Source organism: Necator americanus, chromosome II, assembly GCF_031761385.1.
Source record: "Necator americanus strain Aroian chromosome II, whole genome shotgun sequence".
In the NCBI taxonomy this organism is placed as follows: Eukaryota; Metazoa; Nematoda; class Chromadorea; order Rhabditida; family Ancylostomatidae; genus Necator; species Necator americanus.
In genome coordinates, this window is record NC_087372.1 from 31,583,881 (window position 1) to 31,604,859 (window position 20,979).

Genomic DNA, 20,979 nt, shown 5'->3' on the forward strand with positions numbered 1-20,979 from the left:
ACTAACTTATAGTATGTTGCGTGGACATGATGATCACAACATACTATACGTATCTCATTTAAAGGCATCACCCCACGAATCTGAGGTGGGGTACGAATTTCATGTGGATTATTTGTATACGGGATCGTAGATTAAGGAGAGGTGGGTGATTCCGTCCATTTCTTGCTAATTTGCCTAAAAAAACGGCCTGGAAGATGCGGCGTGTGCACACGGCTGCTCCAATCAGACTCGTTGTAGAAAATAGAGCGCCAGGAACGCTTTTTTACGGCAATTAGGAAGAAATGGACGGAAGCACCTTTTCTTAATCTACGATACTCCCGTATACGAATATTCCACCTGAAACCCGTATTTCGTGGAGTGATGCCTTTAAACGATAATTGCTCAGCGCGTTGCGCTAGCAAGTCTCGCTCGACAAGCAGTGCATGTATTAGGTTGGCGAATAAGTTCGTAGAGTTTTATATTATATTTTATTTTACAGTGATTTGCTTGTTCTTTGATAAAACATAAACAACTGAAGGAGCTATGTTTGCTCTAAAAACTGTTTTTTTTTAATAATTCAATTTTATACTGTTTTTCAGTCTTAGAGATGGAATAACTAGGAAGAAATGTCAGTCCTTTGGACATTTACATATATCTCTTCGCTTTTCACCGTGGTCAAAAAGCATTTGCGGTCGGAAGGAGTTGTAGTGCCACGAGGCTCGGAGATTACGACGGATGCTTAAGAACCTCTAATTCAAGCTCAAGGAGCATCCGATTTCAACGACATGCGCAACGTGTGACCCGGGATTTCAAGAAGCAGTATGATCTGGCGTTGTCGATACGGTCCTTTCAGTTAAATAGCCTCGTTTATACGCTAGGACTCCTTATAGACCATTTTGTCTTCCCGAGTATCTCCCATTGCAGCAAAGCTTTCCTATACAACGAATCACCTTCTTTCGTGGAATTCCAAAGGTCCTCCGGTGCGAGGAGTGTCGTCGAGGCAAAAGTCGCCGTTTTGGAATTTCGAAAACCAATTTTGTGCAATAAACACGTCCATGACACCTTTTCCGTCGCAAGTGTCCCGACCGACTCCGCCAGGCTCTTGGCCTGATGGAAAGCGAAAAAAAAGTAGGCATCAGAAGTGATGTTTTTTGCCTCCTGGATATTCAATTTTTAAGGCTCAAAATTTGTAAAAAAAAGAACTAAATTGTTCTAAAAACGACAATAAGAATTCTGAAGAGCAAAAAGAACTATTTCAATTGTTATAAGCACTTTACTGCAAACTCTTTGAACTTATTCGCCAATGTAATACATAAAATTTATACGACGATATATACTGTATTGCATTTCTTCGTCATGGCACCGTCTGAAAATCAGATCTCAGAGGAGGTGACGACGTACATAGCGCAGAGGTATCGTTGTGACCGGGCGATCGATCGGTGGTTCGAAACCCTCCTAGTTCCAGAAAAGCCCTTTTCCCCTCCCGGCTCAACAACTTTGTAGAGGAGTATAAAACCATTGATCTGGCACATCTTAGTCAACGTATAGGCTAGGCACGGGTTCGTAAACCTCAAACGATATTGAATTGAAGTGAGCGCAGTGACATAATCCAAGTGGATTGATTAACGCCAGACACTTCTTCCTATAATTCCAAGTGGAACGACATTCCAGCAAGAAGTGATTCGTTTCATGCTGCGCTTGCAATTTTAGATAGTCACATTTTTTGGAGATAAGCAAGGCTTTAAGCGCTGTAGCGATAAGGATTTTCCGCGTAGTCGTGGGTGATAGGATGCACAGAAGAGCAGGCTCATAAGCACACCACTCACCACCTCAGTCTCTTCCGTTCAAATAACTCTCAAAGTTTTCTTTGTTTGCTCGATATTTGTTGATTATGGAATCTTCGCTTTCGCTCCTCGGCCAAACTTCACGCCTAGACTGGCAATGAATTTATACACACCCGCTGGTGGTTTGTTCGAAACCCATGTGACTTGGGAGGATATTGAGGAGGACATGCAAAGGGAGTTAGACACTATTGCATCGTTTGGACCCAAAAAAATTGCTAAAAATATCGGAGACGGTAATGTGAGTCGCCCTCGTCAGCACCAGTCTTTTACAGTATCCAACTTTGAAATTTTCCTTCAGGGTTTCATGTCCAGGATTATCCTTATTGACCCAGACTGGCAACACAAGGACCGAGATCTACCGGAGAAATTCGTTGTAAAAGTTAGAGACTACAGTGTTTTTGAGTACCTTCTACGTCCTCAACTGTTTTGGTTTAATGTCAGATCCTCACTCAACTGACACTGCAACAGTTTACGGAAAACGTTTCTAAGGAAAACAACATCGGAAACAATTTCACCAGTGAACACATGAGGGCTGCCATCGACTACCGACAGAAGCTGGTGATATTTTGAACTTAATATCTGAATGAGAAAAAAGAGGCTTTCACTCTAAAGAACAAGTAAAGAAAACGTTCGATCAAGACTTTTGAAAAAAAAAGTGAATGACCCTCCTACAGTCCTAGGTAAGCATAACCCGATGTGTTGCTGTTTGAGTTCACCCAGTGTTTAGGTGCTTTCTGCAGGATGATAGAGCGCCTTAGAGAATAAACCACTGATGCCTTTGATTTTTTCCAGGCTCTGACCAAGGCGAAAACCCCAAAACTATAGCTGTTGATAAATATCAATAACAATTTTGGCTACAGCTCGAACAAATCAATAAAAGGCAATCTCTGTCGTTATCTTTTTCTTGTTAAGTTTGAGTTGCCTAGTTGGTTTAAGTTTCCTTGCTTTGTTCGGTATATTATCAGAAAAAAATACAGAGGACAGAGAACATTTCCTTATTTCCTCGTTGCACCTCTAAAATTATGGACAAACTGTTATCTTAACGAACTAAACTAATAAACTCAAAGAATAATTCGTGTGATTAAATTAGAATTAAATCAGAATGAAGTCAGTGCATTATAAAAGAAGAAATGTTTCAAAGATGCTCTTCTTCAGTTGATCTTCAATGAATACTCAAGTATTAAAAAGAGACATAGTGGTTTCACAACAATCGACTAATTCAGGCTCACAATACCGAAGTCACAGTCTATGATCACCTACGGAATCTTCCCGAAGGAAAGGTCCCACATCCAAAGGTCGGTTGAGCGTATTATGTGAAGTTCCGTTATGCTTAGTTACAATTCAGTTCATGTCTCTGCTTCATTTCTATCCATGGCGCATCTTTAATTGAAGAAGTTAATTAATTGATTAATAAACAACGTCGAGTACGGACGGTTATGATTACGGTCATTTCAAATGAAAATTTCGAATTTCGGGCAAAGTGTACTAAGTTGATGCCTAAAGGTCGTTGTTCCAATGAAGTTTGAAGGGAACCTATCACAGAATTGACATAGTGAGGAAACCCCACGGGAACATAAATAGTTGTAGTTATACTTCAAGTTGATTATGATTGCGAGCGAGTTCCAGCTTAATTCCTCCTAATCATCCTGAAAAAACGGCTTAAAGAAATTCGTTTATTTTTACGAAGTTCGTGGAAACGCCCTAAAATTGTGCACGCGCCGCATCCACGCGCGAGCGGTCTGAGATCAATGAGGTCTCTTCGGTAGCCTGTTTGAGTAAAAAGAACAAATGAATAAACGGCTGAGAGAAACGGAGCGAAGACAACAACAGACAAATGAATATGTGGGACGTTCTAACGTACCTCCTATGAAATAAAGCGGTTCTTACTCTATTTTTAAAGGCGATCAGGAAAAATTGAACAGGGTCATTGTAATATACGTGATCTACACCCCGAACTCTTTGGTTTCCATCAGCTTTCCACGATATGTCAATTTCCTCATACGCTGTCTTTGAAGCACACCTCCGAAACTGCATAATTTGTTCCATTACAGTAATCGATGTCTTTGAAAGCTATTCAACGTGTATCTTTAAGAATCGTCATGTCTGAGTTAGATTTGACGTCAATTATCACAGAACTTGTGTTTAAATCCTGATTAAGATTGATCGCATCCTTGGTTTATACCTGGTCTTTTTCTCTTTTTATCCACACATACATCACCACTCAATGAACCATCCTATATCTAAAAATGTATTGAATATTTTGCTTTGAAGAATATTCAAGAATATTCTGTACGCTTGGAAATATTACAAACAAAACATTAACGGCGTTTATTGTTAAAAACATGCTCTCCACTGCTTGACAAGCTCTTTTCATTTGATTTCCCTACAAATGATGATTACTAAAAAATAGTCATTTAAAAAATGATGAACTTATTTTCTCAGTTCACGTCACTTCATGTTTACTTCACTGTTGTCTTTTTCACTCTCGGCTTCAAGTACATTTTCAAGGACCTAATAAATTTATAACTGGAGAATTCCTGAAGAAGAACTCTACGGTTTACATTTTGTCCGTATCCCTTTAGCACTAATTAAATTTTCTTTCTGTTTCTCTCAAGTCAAATTCGAATGATCTATCTTTTGTTGCAGGTTTCCTTATCCACAAATCTGTTGGATTGTTTTTTTTTTCAAACCGACCGACAGTAAATAAATGAAGCTTATAATTAAGTCATATCTAAAGTTCCCATTTTTAACATCAAATCAGTCGAGCAAACATGAAGGACACATCTTAGTTAATTTTTAAATTTATTTTTAGAATGCAAGTTTGCAAGTTCGTTCAAAATTTACCCTTCCACTACCTTTCTTCTTCAAAAAACAAATCTTCCAGATCTATTACATGAGAAAATTCTCGGAATACAACCAAATCAAAGGATACATAATCATGGATTATGCGGATAATGTTAAGACATTTCCAATTTATCAAAATATCAAGCCAAATGTGATTAAAGAGGTAGAACTTTTTCTTTTTCCTTCTTCTTTTCTATTTTTTTCGTTTTTACAAAGAGAGGTATCCCAAGAAAGTTGGTTTAGATACTCCATTCCAAAGCTGCTTTCGAGCTCATGTCTCTGAAGTTTACTCGGGAGGAAAAGGAGATGTTTACTGAAAACCCCTTCACAGAACGTTTTGCGATATTATACACAGAAGAGGTGAACGTATTGTAAAAAAAAAACAAATTGATGACCTAAAAAAAGATGGAGTACTAGGGAAAAAAAACTAGTCACATAGATCATGATATGCGAGCTTAGATTTCACCTTCCGTCACTTTGTTACGTTGTTTCAACGTAACGTTATATCAAGAAAATTGATACAGATAATTGAAGATGCGCTTTTTCAGACCATTCGAAGCACCGTAGCTCTGTTTCGACTCTTTATTGGAGACAAACTGACGGATAAAGCTGATAAGATGGAGCAGATTCTCTCAGATCTCGTGGATTTGCCCTGGGTGGACCAATTAGCAGATGAGATAGGTGGGCGAAAAGTTTTTGTTCGTATCTGAGCAGCACTTCCTTCATCAAGAATAACTAAAGTCAGCGTAGTGAAATAGGAATAGAGAAGCTTACTTAAATCCAGGATCTTTTGAGTTTAACGAGCGCATATGTAGCCTGTGCAATGACCTGCGGGGACTGGCCGATGTATCAAGTCAGATAGGGATCAAATGCCTCATCCAGAACAAGTCATCATCCCCTATGATATTACACCCAGAAACAAGAACCAAAAAAGCCCAAATCGTTGTGCCTACCTCAGTAGCCGCGTTGCCGTGATGTTAGCGGATATCCGCGTGATGCATTCGCTCCGCTGATACTAATTAGGATGCGACATATGACCCCGTATATCAAACCCGCAAAGGTCTTGATACAGAGCCAGCTCGTTGGTCACGGCTAAGCTCTCTTCCTTTCTATTCATTTTTGGACTTCTGCGTTTATCCAAAACGCTTTTGAAGTTCTGCGAGCTATAATTTCGGGTTTGTACGATAGGATTGTGACAGCTATGCAGAAAGGAACGTTTTCATGACATTGTCTGCGGTGAACTACGAGAGGAGTTGCTGCATTCGATTGTTTCATCCCCCTTAGATGTTCTTTAACGCGAACACAAGGGGTCGCCCTGTTTCGCCAATGTATTGGCCCCCACATGTTTTGCACGAAATTTGATAGACTGCACCAGAGGCCATGCAGTCCCCTTCTTTCCCGAATGGGCATATCATAGTCTGGAGTAAGACAGAAGCGGTCGTACATTCTATTTCGAACGAGTTGCTTTTTGAGATTTGTTGGAGGTATATCCACAATTCTCACTTGGTCCACGAGACTGCATTTCACCAGACTAGCCCGTATAGATTTACTCAAGTCGTCGGTTATGAAGGGCAGGCAGAAATTGATCTTATTCGACTCAACCACTGTGGCATATTCTGATGCGCACCAAGTTCTGGCCTACGTGCTACATTACCAGTGCAACTGTTGGAATTCGCGATGCGTTGCGCTAGGTTGATCGCATCGATCCGCTCCTGGACATCTGATGTCATCCTTACGGCTGTCCTAAACTTGTTCCAAATTTCTGATTTCTTTGTTTCCCAAGGGGGAGCTGGCAACGCGGCTACCAAGGTAAGCACAACTATTTCGGCTTTTTTGGTTTTTGTTTCCGGGTGTAATATCCTAGGGGATGATGACTTGCTCTGGATGAGGCATTTGAGAGGATATATTGCAAATGTTCTTACTTTCCATTCTCTGACAAAGGCGACAACACCGAAACGTTAATCGTAATAAAGTTTGTTAACAATCTTGACTGTTGCTTAAATTCGACTATCAACAAGTTGCAATCTCTATGCCAAGATTCAAGGAAAGTCGAACTTTCGCACTTCTGAAAGGCTTGTTGGTTGGTGATGATTGCACTAGTGTTGTTTCAAACCACCAGTCGATGGTTTATTCACAGCGAAACCTATTACCGAGTGCTCTAAACCCGCCCTAAATAAAAAGGATAAAGTGCCTATGGGGATGCGCCTGCGCGTTCGACTTTAACTCAGACTTCGTTTGAGGTTTATGAACGCCCGTGCAGCCTTACAGTGACTTGGTGAGGGCTAGTCGATGTGCCAAGTCAGTGTTTTAACTCTCCCGAAAAAGCCTGGTACCAATTTATCGATCCCGGAGGCATGAATGGCGTGGTTTGCAGTAGAGCGGATTCGAACCTCCGATCGATTGTACCCACAACGGGACCTGTTACCGACTGCGCGGCACCCGCCCTAAATAGGTACAAATTTATTTACTAGGTTCTTTCAGGTGTTCGATAAAAACGCATTACAGTAGGTTCATCTTATAAAGAGGTGGCAGATGATGGAAGGAGAGTTCTGGCGGTAGAGATTCCATGAATTGTTAGGAAAGTCCGATAAGCACATGAACTCCGTAGTTTTCAAAAAAACCAAAGGAAGCAAAAAAACACAATAAAGTGATGCAACCATCCAAATATGAATAGTTTGTGCTCTGGCATAAGCTATCATCTACGACGCAATTCTGTTCCTACCTTTTGCTGCAGGAACTGTTGAGAAAACATAAGTTACCACAACTGTGTGCATAAATACGATTTCCTACGGTATGAAAAATCACCACAATGAAGATGTGCATATAATTTGATGATTGGACACTTTTTGGTATGAGAATTAATTCCAAAAATGTTCCACTTGATTCAAAACTATCTATCGATTTTTCAAACATTACGTTACAACTCCCGAATCATTGAAACTTTACTATTTCTAACTCTTAAAATATTCTTAAATTTGTATAGTTGCGAAAGATAATGATGCACATATATAGAATATAGGAAACTGTACAAAACATCGTTCATTTAGGGATGCAACGTGTGTTGTGTCATGGAGATTTGTGGTCGTCGAATATCCTCTGGAGAGGAAGAGGAGAAGATGTCAGACTGGTCGCTTTGATCGACTATCAGGTATTAGTGGGGTATTTTGCTATTTTTACATAGCATATGTTCGTGTACCTGGATGAGTAAAACTCTTGGTAGTTTACTGCTTCGCTTTCTCATAGAACTTCTATAAACTCTTGGATAAATAGCTAATCTTATGCAGGGCAAACAAAATAGAGCTTACTTGTTGCAGATGACTCAGAAATTCCTATTTCACGTCTTCCTAGACGCATAATTGCAGACTTCCGCACAAAATATCGGGAGAACACAATTTGTGGTATAGTAGGATCAAAACGAAATGAAGCGCGGTGCAATTGTAGCTTCTCTCGAGCGTAGCGGTGGAGCGTAGCGGGTAGGAGCGCACCGGGACCTTTGCCGGCACCACCCTTCGCTGCAGTTTGCAATGGTCCCACCTCGGTCCTAACTGCTGCCTCCACAGCGCCATTTCGAGCGCGAACGCAATGCACAGTGCTTCGTTTTGACCCGACTATAAATAAATGCATTTGTGCATTTGCATTAACATAACTATCCCCAAACGAAAATATGAGCAACATCACTAATGGGGAATCGGACCCTGGATCTTGAATGTCAGGATAGTTGCAGTGGCTTTGGTCTAGTCTTGCATGCTCAACCCTTGCCTCCCATATGAGTAGCTTCTTGGATTACTGGCTACAATTAGTTATATGAAGGATATCTGAAAGCGACGGGGTCCCACGATTTACAAAGCGTACAGCAAAGAAAACCAATAGACATAAATACTACACCACTCCAAAACTTTTCTTTTAGCCTTTGAAGGTAAAACAAGTCTCTGGAAGAGAGGCGCAGAGTGAAGTGTAATTGATATTGAAGAAGGCTCGAACAATTCGAAAGTTAGCGGAACAAATTCAGCGAAATAATAAATGCATTTTATTTAGCTACCAGTGGTTAGAAATAAGACTATCATCACCAAAACCTAAAATTTAATTGGCCACTGCTTCAACAGTTGAACTGAATTCATTTATTTTTGGTTTGTTGAAAAAATTCCAAGTAAACCAACAAAGAAAAACGTCAAAAACACTATCATCCATAAATGGTAAATCCATAAATGCTTTAGGATTTCAAGCTTTCTCAAATTTTATACACTTCCAATACTTAGTGGTTCTACTGCTCTGAAATTTTTATAATTTTTTTTTTTCAAAAAAAAATCACTGATGTTCATGATGGCTCTGTGACGAATTTCGGTACGCTCATATGGGTTGCTCAGCCATTGATCTCGTTCGATTGTTCTGCTCCTGTCTTAGTGGAAAAGACCGACAAAAGCATTGGGAGCAGCTCCTAGAAGAATTCTACAATTATCTAAGAGAAGAAGCCGGTGACATAAAAATACCGTACACTCTCGATCAGGTGACGATAAGCAAATTTAGGATTCTAGAACAGTTTTTGAGAAGTTTAGAAAGGAAATTTTCAGCTCAAAGAATCATATCGACGATTCTTGCCACTAGGTGCATTTATTGTTCTAACTATGATTCCACTTCTCATTGAATCCGTAAACAAGATCTCCGATGAAGAGGAAAAGAGAAAGGTATAGTCTTGGTATCATTGCAACAGGTAGAATTTTTTCACTATGTAAGTTGTTTTTTTTTATCAGAACATGGATGCCGCAATGGAAAAAACAGAATGTCTATTGGATGACATACTTCACTACCATGAGCGGAATATGAAGTTGAGGAAGGGAGAACAAGACGTCTAGCCGGTAAAATATGTTCTCCACTGATGCTCTCCCGATATTAGATATTTATTATTTACGAATAAATTATTTTGTCCTATGTATGCAGATCAATTCAACACCAACCTTGTTCTCCTAATTAAGGAAGGGAAGTTGGATTAAACTATTATAGAGGAAATTAAGATTATAAGCTTTGTTCTGCTCCAACAATAACTGTGCGAACGAATTTCTCTGCTGTTCTGCTTGGACTCTTTTTCCATGCCATTTTCGCTTTTCGATAGAATTGAAATCTTGTCTTACTCCTAGTCCTCCTATCATACTATCCGATACAGCACACAATACGAAAAGAAGAAAACTCTGTGGGAACTTGTTTACGTTCGACTATTTGATCTAGTGATCAACAGCGTTTTAGAAGTGTGGACTATTCTATGCGGCCATAGCTACCGGATAGCGGTTAACTGCCTAACCGTTTCCAATTCAGTGTTTTGCTACAATACTGAAGTACAAGGTTAATTTTTAATATTTGAAAAACGAATCAGCCCTCGAGCTAGCACTGAAGAACAAAGATGTCGAGTCGAACTAGAAATTTTCCTTAAAATAATGTCTAAAGTTTCAGAAAACTCGCTGATAATGCTCGGAAACTTGCGATCTTGCTTGTGAGTTTTGTAATGTGCTCGTGGATTTGAAAATCGAATAACTTTCTCGATAGAAGCTCCCACAAAAACACCTATACTCTGAAACACAACTCTGATCACCCTGAAAAATGTATATGTTTGCGAAAAAGAACATAAGAATGTTCGAGTCCGCGTTCAAAACTGATATCTTCCACCGAGTTCGTACGCAACTATAGTAAAATACGGCATGGAATGGTATGTACGATTGGTGCGCACAACGTAGCGTTCAGTTTTGCAGCATTCGAAATGTATACGGTCGTATAGCGATTTTGCGTCTTGCTATTGTACTTGCCTTTCCTATCGGGATTACCGCGCACATTCATCTGCTTCATTAAAATGATGTTGATACCCGTTGCTTTGAAATATTTTTATGGTAAAATCTCATTCTCAGAAAGTTCGTCATTCTTTCATATATTGGTCGTTTATTTCTTACCAGCCCCACATCTGGCTAACGCCTTGTACAGCTCGCTCCAGTCGCCTTCACTGGTTAATAACAATTTGATTTTCTAACAACACTTTCGTTTTTTTTTCTAAACAGATACACAATCATCCGCGAAAGATTTTGTAATCTTCGCGCTAAAAGTATCAGTACTGTATTACGAGAATATTCAAATTTGACTTTACTCCTATACTCTGCCGACACCAAGTACAATTTGAAGACAAAAATTATTAGGTATTATTTCTTCTAGTAGTCCGACAGCGGTATCCGAAACCTCTACAGTTAGCTGTCTCGGACTTCGAAACCACTTCCGACTCTTCTCACAGGGATCGTCTTCTCAATGCGTCTCACTCCGATGGAGTTCCAAGAGAATTAGTATGCTTAATAAACGACATGAATAGAAGAACAACTGCTGCGGTTCGAGCACCAGTGGGATGTACTACATAGTTCGAAGTGGAAACTGGAGTGAGGCAAGAGGCCGTGACTTTCTGTTCAACTTTTCCGTCAAGGACATAATGCGAAGAACCGTTGAGCAGCGCCTCTCCGATGTCATTTTAGCACCGTCTGCACGTCTCTTGGTAGACCTCGAGTACGTCTGTAGTAATATTTGCTTGTAGCAGCGCAAAGTTACAACATGTTACCTTGTCCCGAAAACAGACTAGCTATAAACTTACCTGCAGCCTACAGACTGCGACTCAACTCTAATAAATGCAAGCGGATGTGGGTTTCCTTGAGACCCTCAATGGGAATCAGGGTGGGTGGACAACCTATCGATCTCGTGTATGTGTTCTGTTATTTGGACTGTATGCTGAAAAACGATGGCAACTACGAGAAAGATATTCAGCAAAGATGCGCTGAAGGTAACTCGGCATTCAACTCATTGATCAAGTGCCTGTGGTCGACCCCCATTGCCGATGAAGTCAAGCTGCGAGTCTACTTATCCGCAATTCGCCCTATCATGATGTACGGATAGGAAATTTGGTTAGCGCCGTCGATGGTGTTAAAAAAAAGCTTGACTGTAAGAAGAGAAAACTATTTGGACGACTATTAGGCTACTTTTGGCCGAACGTATGCCATGACGGAGAACTTTTTGGGAAGTGGATATGGTGAAGCGTCGGATGATACGTGGAAAAGATCAACATCTTGCCCGGCCTTCTGAATTAGTTACGGAAAACCGTCTATGCTTCCTGGTCACGTGATGAGGAGACCGTGTGATCGTCTTGTTCAACTTGTCCTAAATATGCTTCCAGATCCTAGTTGAAAAAGAATCTCCAGTCGTAAAAAAGTTCTGGACGGAGATAGTGAAGGAAGATCTAAGATACTTCGCGTTGACAGGCAGTTCAGTCGAGAATTTGAAGACCGAACAAGATGGTGTCGGATATGTCCAAGGACGACACTTCACGAAGATGAGGATAGCCCCGTTAGGCCGCGCATGCTGATCAAGTCAAAAAAGTCAAGTACTCCGACAGTTAACATAGAATGCTGTGCTTATATGAAAATTCGTGATCATCATCGTCCAGCTGATAAAGATAAGGGCTTCATGTCCCATCAAGTAAAGTGCTAGCTACTCTTTAAGCGGTTGTCCGCGGGCGCATATGCTTATTCTGTGAGGAGGAGAACAACGGAGATATGGAGATCTACATAAGGACGTAACACTACGTTCACAATGTCATGGCCATGAAAGGATTCACAACATCTCATCTACTTTCTGACAAATTCGCTCGAAATTGTTTCACTCCTTTGCTTTCTGTGGCATCAGTTAGACGCATAGGGATCGGTCTCACCCAATTTTAGCGCTTTTAGTACAAGCGCACCAGCTCGACGCCGTGGGACAGGCCTCACCCTACGCTAGCACTTCAAGACGTTGACCTTTGGCGCACCAATTTGACGCAGAGGGACCCGTCGCTCTCTAACACGAATAGAATTCTAGTTCTGTTCATTATCTAGTGGAAGGGGAAAAACCCTGCAACTGTGCAGATTGTTCTATGCTCATATGACTTTTTCTACTAAAACATTTCTACCAATAACAAAACGTAATAGGTACCATTGTCTTCAAAACCGTTTATGTAAATTCTATTCTTTCTATCAATCAAAGGCAGGCTACTAATAATAAAAATTTGAATTTAATAATAATTAATAAAAATTTGAAATAAGAATTTGTGATTTGCAGCAGACAATAGTACAATATCCTAAAATAAATGCGTTGTTTTTCTGACTCAGCGCACCTAACAATGTCGTTCGGTACTCCTAATCATTTCTGTTCCAGAATTAAGACAAATATCAACACTATTGGCTCGAAAGTACTAGCATGTCGGACCAAACATGGAAGTGCACAAGCGTACGATCTATCAAATCCACATACATTAGCACTACACAAACTGTATCGTATCGAAAGAACAACTCCTCGTCAGAAAGGCTATGAGCTCCTGAAAAATCCTCGTCTTAACAAGGTAACTTATTGTTTGTCGAATTATTATCACCATCAAATTATGAAAAGTTTTAATTTTTCAGGGGTTGGCATTTTCGCTGAAAGAGCGTCATCATCTCGGGATTCATGGATTGCTTCCACCGGCATTTATGACAATTCAGCAACAAGTCTACAGAGTAATGAAGAGAATTCGCGAACAACCTGACAATCTTTCTAAGTGGGTTCAAAATAGGTGTTTGAAACAGATTTTCATCCTCTATTCTCTGGATACATGTAAAGCTATAGAGGAGAAGGGGTTACGTGCATTGATCAATCCCTATGAGGATGCGCCTACGCGTTCGACTTCAATCCATAATTGTTGGAGGTTTATGAACGCGTGTACAGCCTTACAATGGCTTACCATGGCTTGTCAGTGTCAGTGTTTTATCCTCCCAGAGAAGTCTAATCAATTTGTCGACCCCGTTCAATATCTGGCGAGGATCAGGGGTTTGGTTGGCACTCGGGCGGTTTCGAAACATTAATTGATTGTGCAGTCACAGAGAACTATCTACCGAGATCCCTGACCTTGTAAAACTTTATGTATGTGTAAAATACCACTTTGAGGCTTATCCCTACATATAAAAATGTTGTTGTCTTAAGTTTGAAAACTCAGTATTTGCGGCTGGAACTTGTAGAGGGAAGGCTTCTTCGAATACATACATAATTATTATGAATTCCTTTTTTTTCTTTCCTTTTTCTTTGCAATCTTCAAAGACATAAAAAATGAAGCGAGATGTTTAAAGCAGCTGCCATCCGATATATCAGCATGCAGAAAAAAAGCCCTGAATTAACTAGCAAGTAGTATCAACGTGAAGGCCCTGAACGTGACAATTTTTCGGAAAATCTGCTCTGCACGCAAGTATTGATATTTATTTTATTTCGCTAAAACGCACATATACTACGATTTATCGTAGTTATAGTAAATTTATCGTAGAACCAAATATTCGACTAATGTCCCTCTCGACCATGTGCAACATTTTCTCTGTTTTAACGAACGTTTTATCGAAATTTCGAAAGAATATCCCGTTTTCAACCGGCAAATCTTTGTAATTTTTTGGTGACTTTGCAAACCCCTTTGGAAGTGGACAAGAAATCATCATAATTGGAATGGGTGACACCCTGTTGCCCACTTCTGATCGAAGTTTTGTAAGATGACAAGGTCAGAAAACGTTTTAAATGAGATTCCAGAACAGTATTCTGTTATTTGTTCGTTCATTACAACTCTTCTGGATTTCAAACTGCAACAGAAGCACATACGAGGAATGCAACCTTTTTAAAATCCTTACTAATTTTTACGTCAATGGTGTGTATGTGACTTTAAGTAACGTGTCTTACATGGCATTCTTTAAATAGATTGAAGATCAAGTAGGCAGCGAAAGAATGAAAAATACCCAAAACCGGTAGATACCCAAAGAAAGACGTATTGTTCTCCTGAAAATATTTTGAGACATCGTTTCAAACCTGTTAATCATATGCCTTATTGTTCAGGTATATTATACTGGATGAACTGCAGAATCGATGTGAAAGATTATTTTATCGGGTTTTATCCGAAAATGTTAAAGAGCTCATGCCTATTGTGTACACACCAACAGTTGGTTTGGCTTGCCAGAAATTCGGCTCAATCTTCCGTCGTCCAAAGTAAGCGCTGTTCTTGCAATTTTTCCTGATATTAATGTTGATTGCAATTATTAAAGAGGAGTGTACATCACTATTAACGACAACAGCATTAGCAAAATCTATCAGATTCTATCCAATTGGCCCGAAAGAAATGTTAAGGCAAGCACTTTTAATCTATTTTCAAATGTATTTTTTAAACAGGATTGAGAGCTATTTTACGAACATTTAAGGCTATCGTTGTCACTGACGGTGAACGAATTCTTGGCCTTGGAGACTTAGGAGCGAACGGTATGGGAATTCCCATAGGAAAACTTGCTCTGTATGTGGCACTAGCAGGCGTACAACCATCATGGTGTTTACCAGTGCTTATAGATGCGGGGACTAATAATCAGGTTTGTTAAGAATCACCATCCATCTATAATAATAAAAATACACCTTAAATTATTCAGAAAAATCTCGAAGATCCTCTTTACATTGGCATTAGACGAAAACGTGTCCGTGGCGAGGAATACGACCAGCTTATTGATAACTTTATGAAGGCTGTATCAAAACGGTAAGTTCTAGTTCCTCATACTTTTCTGCTGTCTGGAAAGTTCAAGACATTTGATAGTGAGTGTCAGATCCACTCAGAGGCAGCGGTGGACTATATTGAGATCCTTCCACGAATAAATAGGGAAGGGATGTTTGTTTTGTTTTTGTTTTTATTTCAAAGGAAATTTACTAGCAGAACAACGTAGGCAGGAACATAGCATTTCAATAATTCATGAACGGAAAACTACATCTGGCCTGTGTTGTGCGTTTTGGTTGATGCCCTCGCAGTATCGCTTGTTTGACCCTTTCAACCTTCTCTGCAGTACACACCGCAAATTGAGGACCAGGCGGTTGTTTTCATTATTGAGCCTCCAGTTCTGAGATTGTTAAAGGCATCACTCCACGAATCTGAGGTGGTACGGATTTCAGGTGGAGTATTCTTATAGGGGATAGTGGATTTTGGAGAGGAGGGTGATTCCGTCCATTTCTTCCTAATCGCCGTAAAAACGGCCCGGAAGATACGGCTTCGGGCGTTCTGGCGCACTATTTTCCCCAAGGGGGTTCGACTGGAGCGCGCCAGCCTTGTGCGGTGCCGCATCTTCCGGGTCGTTTTTTACAGCAATTAGGAAGAAATGGACGGAATCACCTTCCTATCCATAATCTACTATCCCTTATAAGAATACTCCACCTCAGATTCATGGGGTGATGCCTTCAATCCAATGTAAGGTTGTGTCACGAGCGGGGAAAGAGTCATTCCGATTTATACTGAGTCTCCTGCGGAATTCACGCAGAACCAGAGTTACCGACTCGCCACTTTTAGCAAAATAATCGAAAGCGAAAATCAAATGCGTCACCCTAATGCCAACAGTTCCATAGTGGCAACTGAAAGCGAACCCTTAAAGACGGAGAATGGATCATAATACGCCCGCACGCATCTGGTGTTATACCCGAACAATAGCCATCTCAAAAACACTTTGTTTCCGCGCCGCTCTCCGTTTTGTCCTGTCTCCCCAACGATGCAACTTATTACGGGTAGAACAATGACGGCAATACTCAGCGCATCTACAATAGCTTTTGTGGGTTGTCCAATTTCTGCTGCTCATTTGAGTTATACTAATTCGATTACATGCGTTGAACGACGACAGCTTCCCGCGTTCCGTTGCGCAATGTCTTGGATCGCGACCACGCCCAATTTCGCGAACTATGCCGCCCAACTATTCGCGGACGGATCTCAAAACCGTCAATTTCGTGATACGCTCCCCTACATGATCCATTTCCAAGACTTAGCTTCTGCAAGAAATACAGCCGCACGATCAGATCAGATCTTCGTCTCGTGGATTGATGGTCTCTCTTGGACTCTTAGATGATGAGAATGATATAGACAAACTTCGAAGTTGACCATAGCGTACTCGAGAGTCTTGCGGACATAAATTCCCTCTTTGTGCGTTGGATAAGCCTGGAAAGAGGTAATTCTCGTTGCCTCGTAAACCAAGGGAGGATGGGGATTACCACTCTAGGGAGCTGATCCGGCTCATAGTCGTAAGAAGCATTACTGAGATGTGAACCTCGCGAGAGAGAGTGACCTGGTGTCCTAGAAGGCGGTTACACGAAAGTTCCATGAAAGTGACTGTCTTAAGCACTGTATTTCCAAGTTACTAAACCTCTTCCATCCCTATACAGAAGCTCGAAAGGTACTAATGATGTGAGTGCAGGGAATTTACACTTTGTAAAGAAGTGACAAAGGGTTAAGCAAGAAAAAAAAAGAAGTTGAACAGATTTTCACGAAAGAGTAGTACCAATGAGATCAGCTGATCTTGCTGGCACTACTCTAGTAATAGTTGCTAGCAAAACAGTCATCCGTGGATGATTCAAGGATTGGCGTTTAAAGCGTAGCTACAAAAGTGATAAGTAGAAATAATACTATGGTTTGTGTACAGGGTTACTCAAGCGAATATATTATTATTACTATTATTTATAAGTAAATTCTCTGGCATAGGCCACATCTTTCCAGATTTGGGCGAGGCACACTTGTCCAATTTGAAGATTTTGCATTTCAAAACGCATACAGGCTTTTGGACAAATATAGAGAAGATTATTGCGTTTTTAATGACGATATTCAAGGTATGTGTGCTGTTTACAAGGTTGTTTTAGGAGCATATAAATTTGTGCTTCACGCGTAGTGTTAGGTGATGGACATCAGATAGTCAGCAATAATGATATACTCTAACCTAGAGGCGCTCGAATGATAATACTAATAATAATAATCTTCACTAAACCAGTAACCGCTAAAATCACAGAAATGGATAACGGTCGCCTTTCCAGGAACCGCAGCTGTTATCGTGGCTGGACTAATCGCATCCACTAGAATTACGAAAAAACCGCTGCACGAACAAAAATTCCTCTTTCATGGAGCTGGAGCCGTAAGACAAAGTTATCCGCTTCGGATTTCTCTCATGCTCTCAATTTCTTTCATAGGCTGGACTAGGAATAGCTGAACTTATGGTGATGCACATGATCGAGGAAGGTGCCACAGAGGAGCAAGCTTGTAACAATATCGTCATGAATGACGCAGGTGGACTAGTAACGAAAAAACGGGCTCAGTCAATGACAACTAGGCATAGGAGATTTGCTAAGGTATGTGTCATCGTTTACAATAGTTTTCCAGCAAAACAATGTTTTTTGGCAAAAAGAAATTCTCTCAGGATATGAATGAAATGAACAATCTGATGGAAATTGTAAAAGCGGTGAAGCCTAATGGCATTATCGGTTCGTTCATTAACATTTCACTTATCTTAACATCTCAAAACAGAAAAATCCATCGTAATTTGGTTTTAAGGAGTTTCTACGCAAGGTGGGGCATTCACTCCGGAAATCATTAAGGAGATGAGCAAAAATAATGAACGTCCAATTATATTCGCTTTATCAAATCCAACAATAAAAGCGGAATGTACGGCAAAAGATGCGATTGAGCACTCCAACGTGGGTTATTTTCTAGTCAGAAGTGTCTATAAAATAGATTGGCCCAAACATATTCTTAAAGTTGTACATAGAGTTGAAGGGTTGAGGAGTTTCATCCACATCCGAAGGTAACGATTGCTTTGCTTATTCCTTTACTTCACTAAGCACAAGGTAGCCGGCTAACTTTTATCCTTAACACACAAATACAATTAGAGGGTTATAAGCGGGCAATCACGCACAACCTCGTCCCCTTAGCTGCTCCTCCAGGCCCCTCGACTGATGAAGCGTTACCTAGTGTTCAGAACGGTTCTACATTGTAGGGAGCTCCTTCTGTATCAGTCACTCCTCTCAACCACCTAGGCTTGGGTGCTCTCGCTAAGACCCCAAGAAAGCTTCGAGACTTGTTGACTACCTTTCGCCTACTATGGGTTCTGCTACGACCATTTCCACATCCGGAAAAACCCCATAGAGATGTTACCGCCTTGATCGCACTGCACTGGAGCCTTTGCCCTTGTCCTCATGTTGAACGGAATGTCCAATCACTTGCAGTCAGCATCTGCTCTTCGGAACGAGGTGTAGCGCATTAGCGCAGAGCCGACGTCTAGCCTAGTGCCACACCGGGAAATGAAACATTTTCTTTGTGACTAGGAGTGAATTCTTTAGATGGTGGGATTTCCCGCCTGATGTCACGTGCTGAGCGCACGCATGGCTGCCCAATTTAATTCAAATTCAAGTCGACAAAGCAACGTGACAAAACGACTACCTATAGTAACAGCATACAACAAATAAAGACATAACATTCTGCGTATACCAGTACAAGCTACTGACAGAGTGGAAATGGAAAGAACTAAAATTCAAGACTTAACTCTTTGCTAGACAAAAGGCATCAAAACCCATGATAGGTAAGTTTACTACAGGAGGCATAATTACCATCTATTTCTCAAAAAATAGTACTATCAAGCATTTCCGAACCCCTATTTACTTCGGGATTCTGTAACCGCAGTGGGAAAATACTATGAGATGCAGAAAAAACAGTTATTTCAGGGAACAGTGCTTTTCGCGTCCGGCTCTCCATTCGACGACGTCGAATTCAACGGTAAACACTTCCAACCGGGACAGGGAAACAATTCGTACATCTTTCCCGGGATCGGTTTATCTTTAGTACTATGGAAGGCGAGAAAAGTTCCCGAGATAGTATTTCTTATCGCTGCCAGGGTACGTCTTTTATTGTTTGCTTTCAATAACCTTTCTGGTGGATCAGTGAATGACTCCAGACATGCGCAAAAATGGTATCTGATAAAGCGCTACACACATACGGAAGGCTTTATCCACGAGTAGAGAATATTCGTGAACTATCTGTACAAATTGCAATTGACGTATGTCAGATCATTTCGTCTCGTAGTCTACAAATCGATCACATGATCACCCATGACCAGTGTTCTCTTCTTTAAGGTTGGAGAATATTTATACAAAGAAAATTTGGCTATGCTTTATCCGAAACCAGAAAATATGGTGAAGTGTTTCTATTCTTCTCTTTCAAAAATTCTTAGAAACTACTTCAAATCACTCGAAGATTCTATAGGAGATGTATGTCCGACATCACGTCTATTCATTGGATTACTATGAGCTCATCAACAAAGCATACAGGTGGCCCGAACAGGATAGCAAACGAGGATATCCAGTTCCAAAGATGAGTGGTCAGACAACCACCGAAGACGAGTGAATAGCAACAATAAATTCGTTTAACCTAACAACTAACGTATTTTTGAATGCTGACTTTCATCTTCTGTGGTTTCGTTCCTTGCACCTTTGTGTTTTCTTGTGCATTTTCAAATAAATGGTTTGCGAGAGATCTCTATTTCTAAGCACTTAAAGTAAGCAGAACATATATTTTTCTATTGTTTTATTCGTGTTTAGCCTCCACTTTTGTGATATCAGACATCAAAGCACCATCAACTTTCTCGGTAGGTGGTTGTTACGCTGATTCCTTTATTTGGAACTATGTTTTTGCTCAGTGAAAGTTCTTCATTCCATCTATTTATCATGAGAAAACTGAGGAGAAAAAAAACGCGCTGTTTCTTATCTTTCGATCCCACTGACATCAATATTCCATCAATTTTCTCCAAGCAAGAGCACGTCATACTTTCCTACAATTTGTTTTCAACTGAAGATATAAACGCGATTGTGTGTTATTCTTACGGCTGCGAAACGTGTTCTACTGCGGTAGCGAAAGACATAGTGTGTGTCAGGTAGAGGGAGACGTTTCGTTGCGGCAGATATGCCGCGCTCACGCAGGTGAATCGCGTTCTCCGCCGACTATATTCCTTGGGATCGATGGAGGATAAAGTGTTTGGGACTCATAAGTGCCCTTGGGGTGTATCAACAGGCTCCAGTTCAATCACACGCAATCGCATCGGTTTTCAGCGAACTACGCAGTGAATTGCGAGTGTCAGCCGACAACGGTGAAAGGCTTGTTTGGCCTACGAACTTTTTGAGCCAACGGTGGTAAAGTCGCAGTCGATCCTCCTACTATCTCTTATCTCTACGAAAGTCTGCAGTGTAAATCTGTCGATAAAATGTAGTCTAAAAATTTAAATACTCTCAAAATCTTGGTGTAATACACTAAGTAAATGACGTTGTATTGGAAAAATCCATTAAATGGTCACGCTTTTTTCCCCCAAATGCTGAATATTTCAGAAATGAAGTGAGAAGTCGCTTGAAAGTTGGTCGCGACTTGTAATTTTTGTCCTAGACTCCCAAATTCCGCCACTATCTTGCTAGTTTTCAACGCTAGATCAAG

The 20,979-nt window shown here is 40.6% G+C and overlaps 1 protein-coding gene across 5 annotated transcripts; it reads left to right on the plus strand.

Moving 5' to 3' along the window:
* Positions 1-1,920: 1,920 nt before the first annotated feature.
* Positions 1,921-19,902, plus strand: RB195_020085 (uncharacterized protein; the record flags this gene model as incomplete). 5 transcript variants are annotated; one of them, XM_064188233.1, is made up of 29 exons in its annotated part: positions 1,921-2,061; positions 2,122-2,202; positions 2,265-2,381; positions 3,047-3,118; positions 4,708-4,830; positions 4,911-5,027; positions 5,216-5,348; positions 7,715-7,826; positions 9,069-9,171; positions 9,236-9,349; positions 9,416-9,511; positions 9,800-10,001; positions 10,110-10,149; positions 12,873-13,056; positions 13,118-13,251; positions 14,562-14,711; positions 14,768-14,849; positions 14,921-15,082; positions 15,140-15,243; positions 17,233-17,342; positions 17,544-17,641; positions 17,697-17,855; positions 17,924-17,987; positions 18,058-18,200; positions 19,224-19,394; positions 19,454-19,555; positions 19,632-19,691; positions 19,762-19,766; positions 19,827-19,902. In XM_064188233.1, the coding sequence occupies 29 exons, from the start codon at positions 1,921-1,923 to the stop codon at positions 19,900-19,902; spliced, it is 3,255 nt and encodes a 1,084-aa protein (XP_064044111.1). The 5 variants fall into 5 exon arrangements, with proteins under 5 accessions (XP_064044111.1, XP_064044112.1, XP_064044113.1 ...); XM_064188231.1 differs by lacking the exons at positions 1,921-2,061; positions 2,122-2,202; positions 2,265-2,381; ... (8 more) ...; positions 9,800-10,001; positions 10,110-10,149 and adding an exon at positions 11,349-11,569 and having other exon boundaries at positions 19,762-19,902; XM_064188230.1 differs by lacking the exons at positions 7,715-7,826; positions 9,800-10,001; positions 10,110-10,149; ... (14 more) ...; positions 19,762-19,766; positions 19,827-19,902 and having other exon boundaries at positions 9,032-9,171; positions 9,416-9,517.
* Between the last annotated feature and the right edge of the window lie 1,077 nt (positions 19,903-20,979).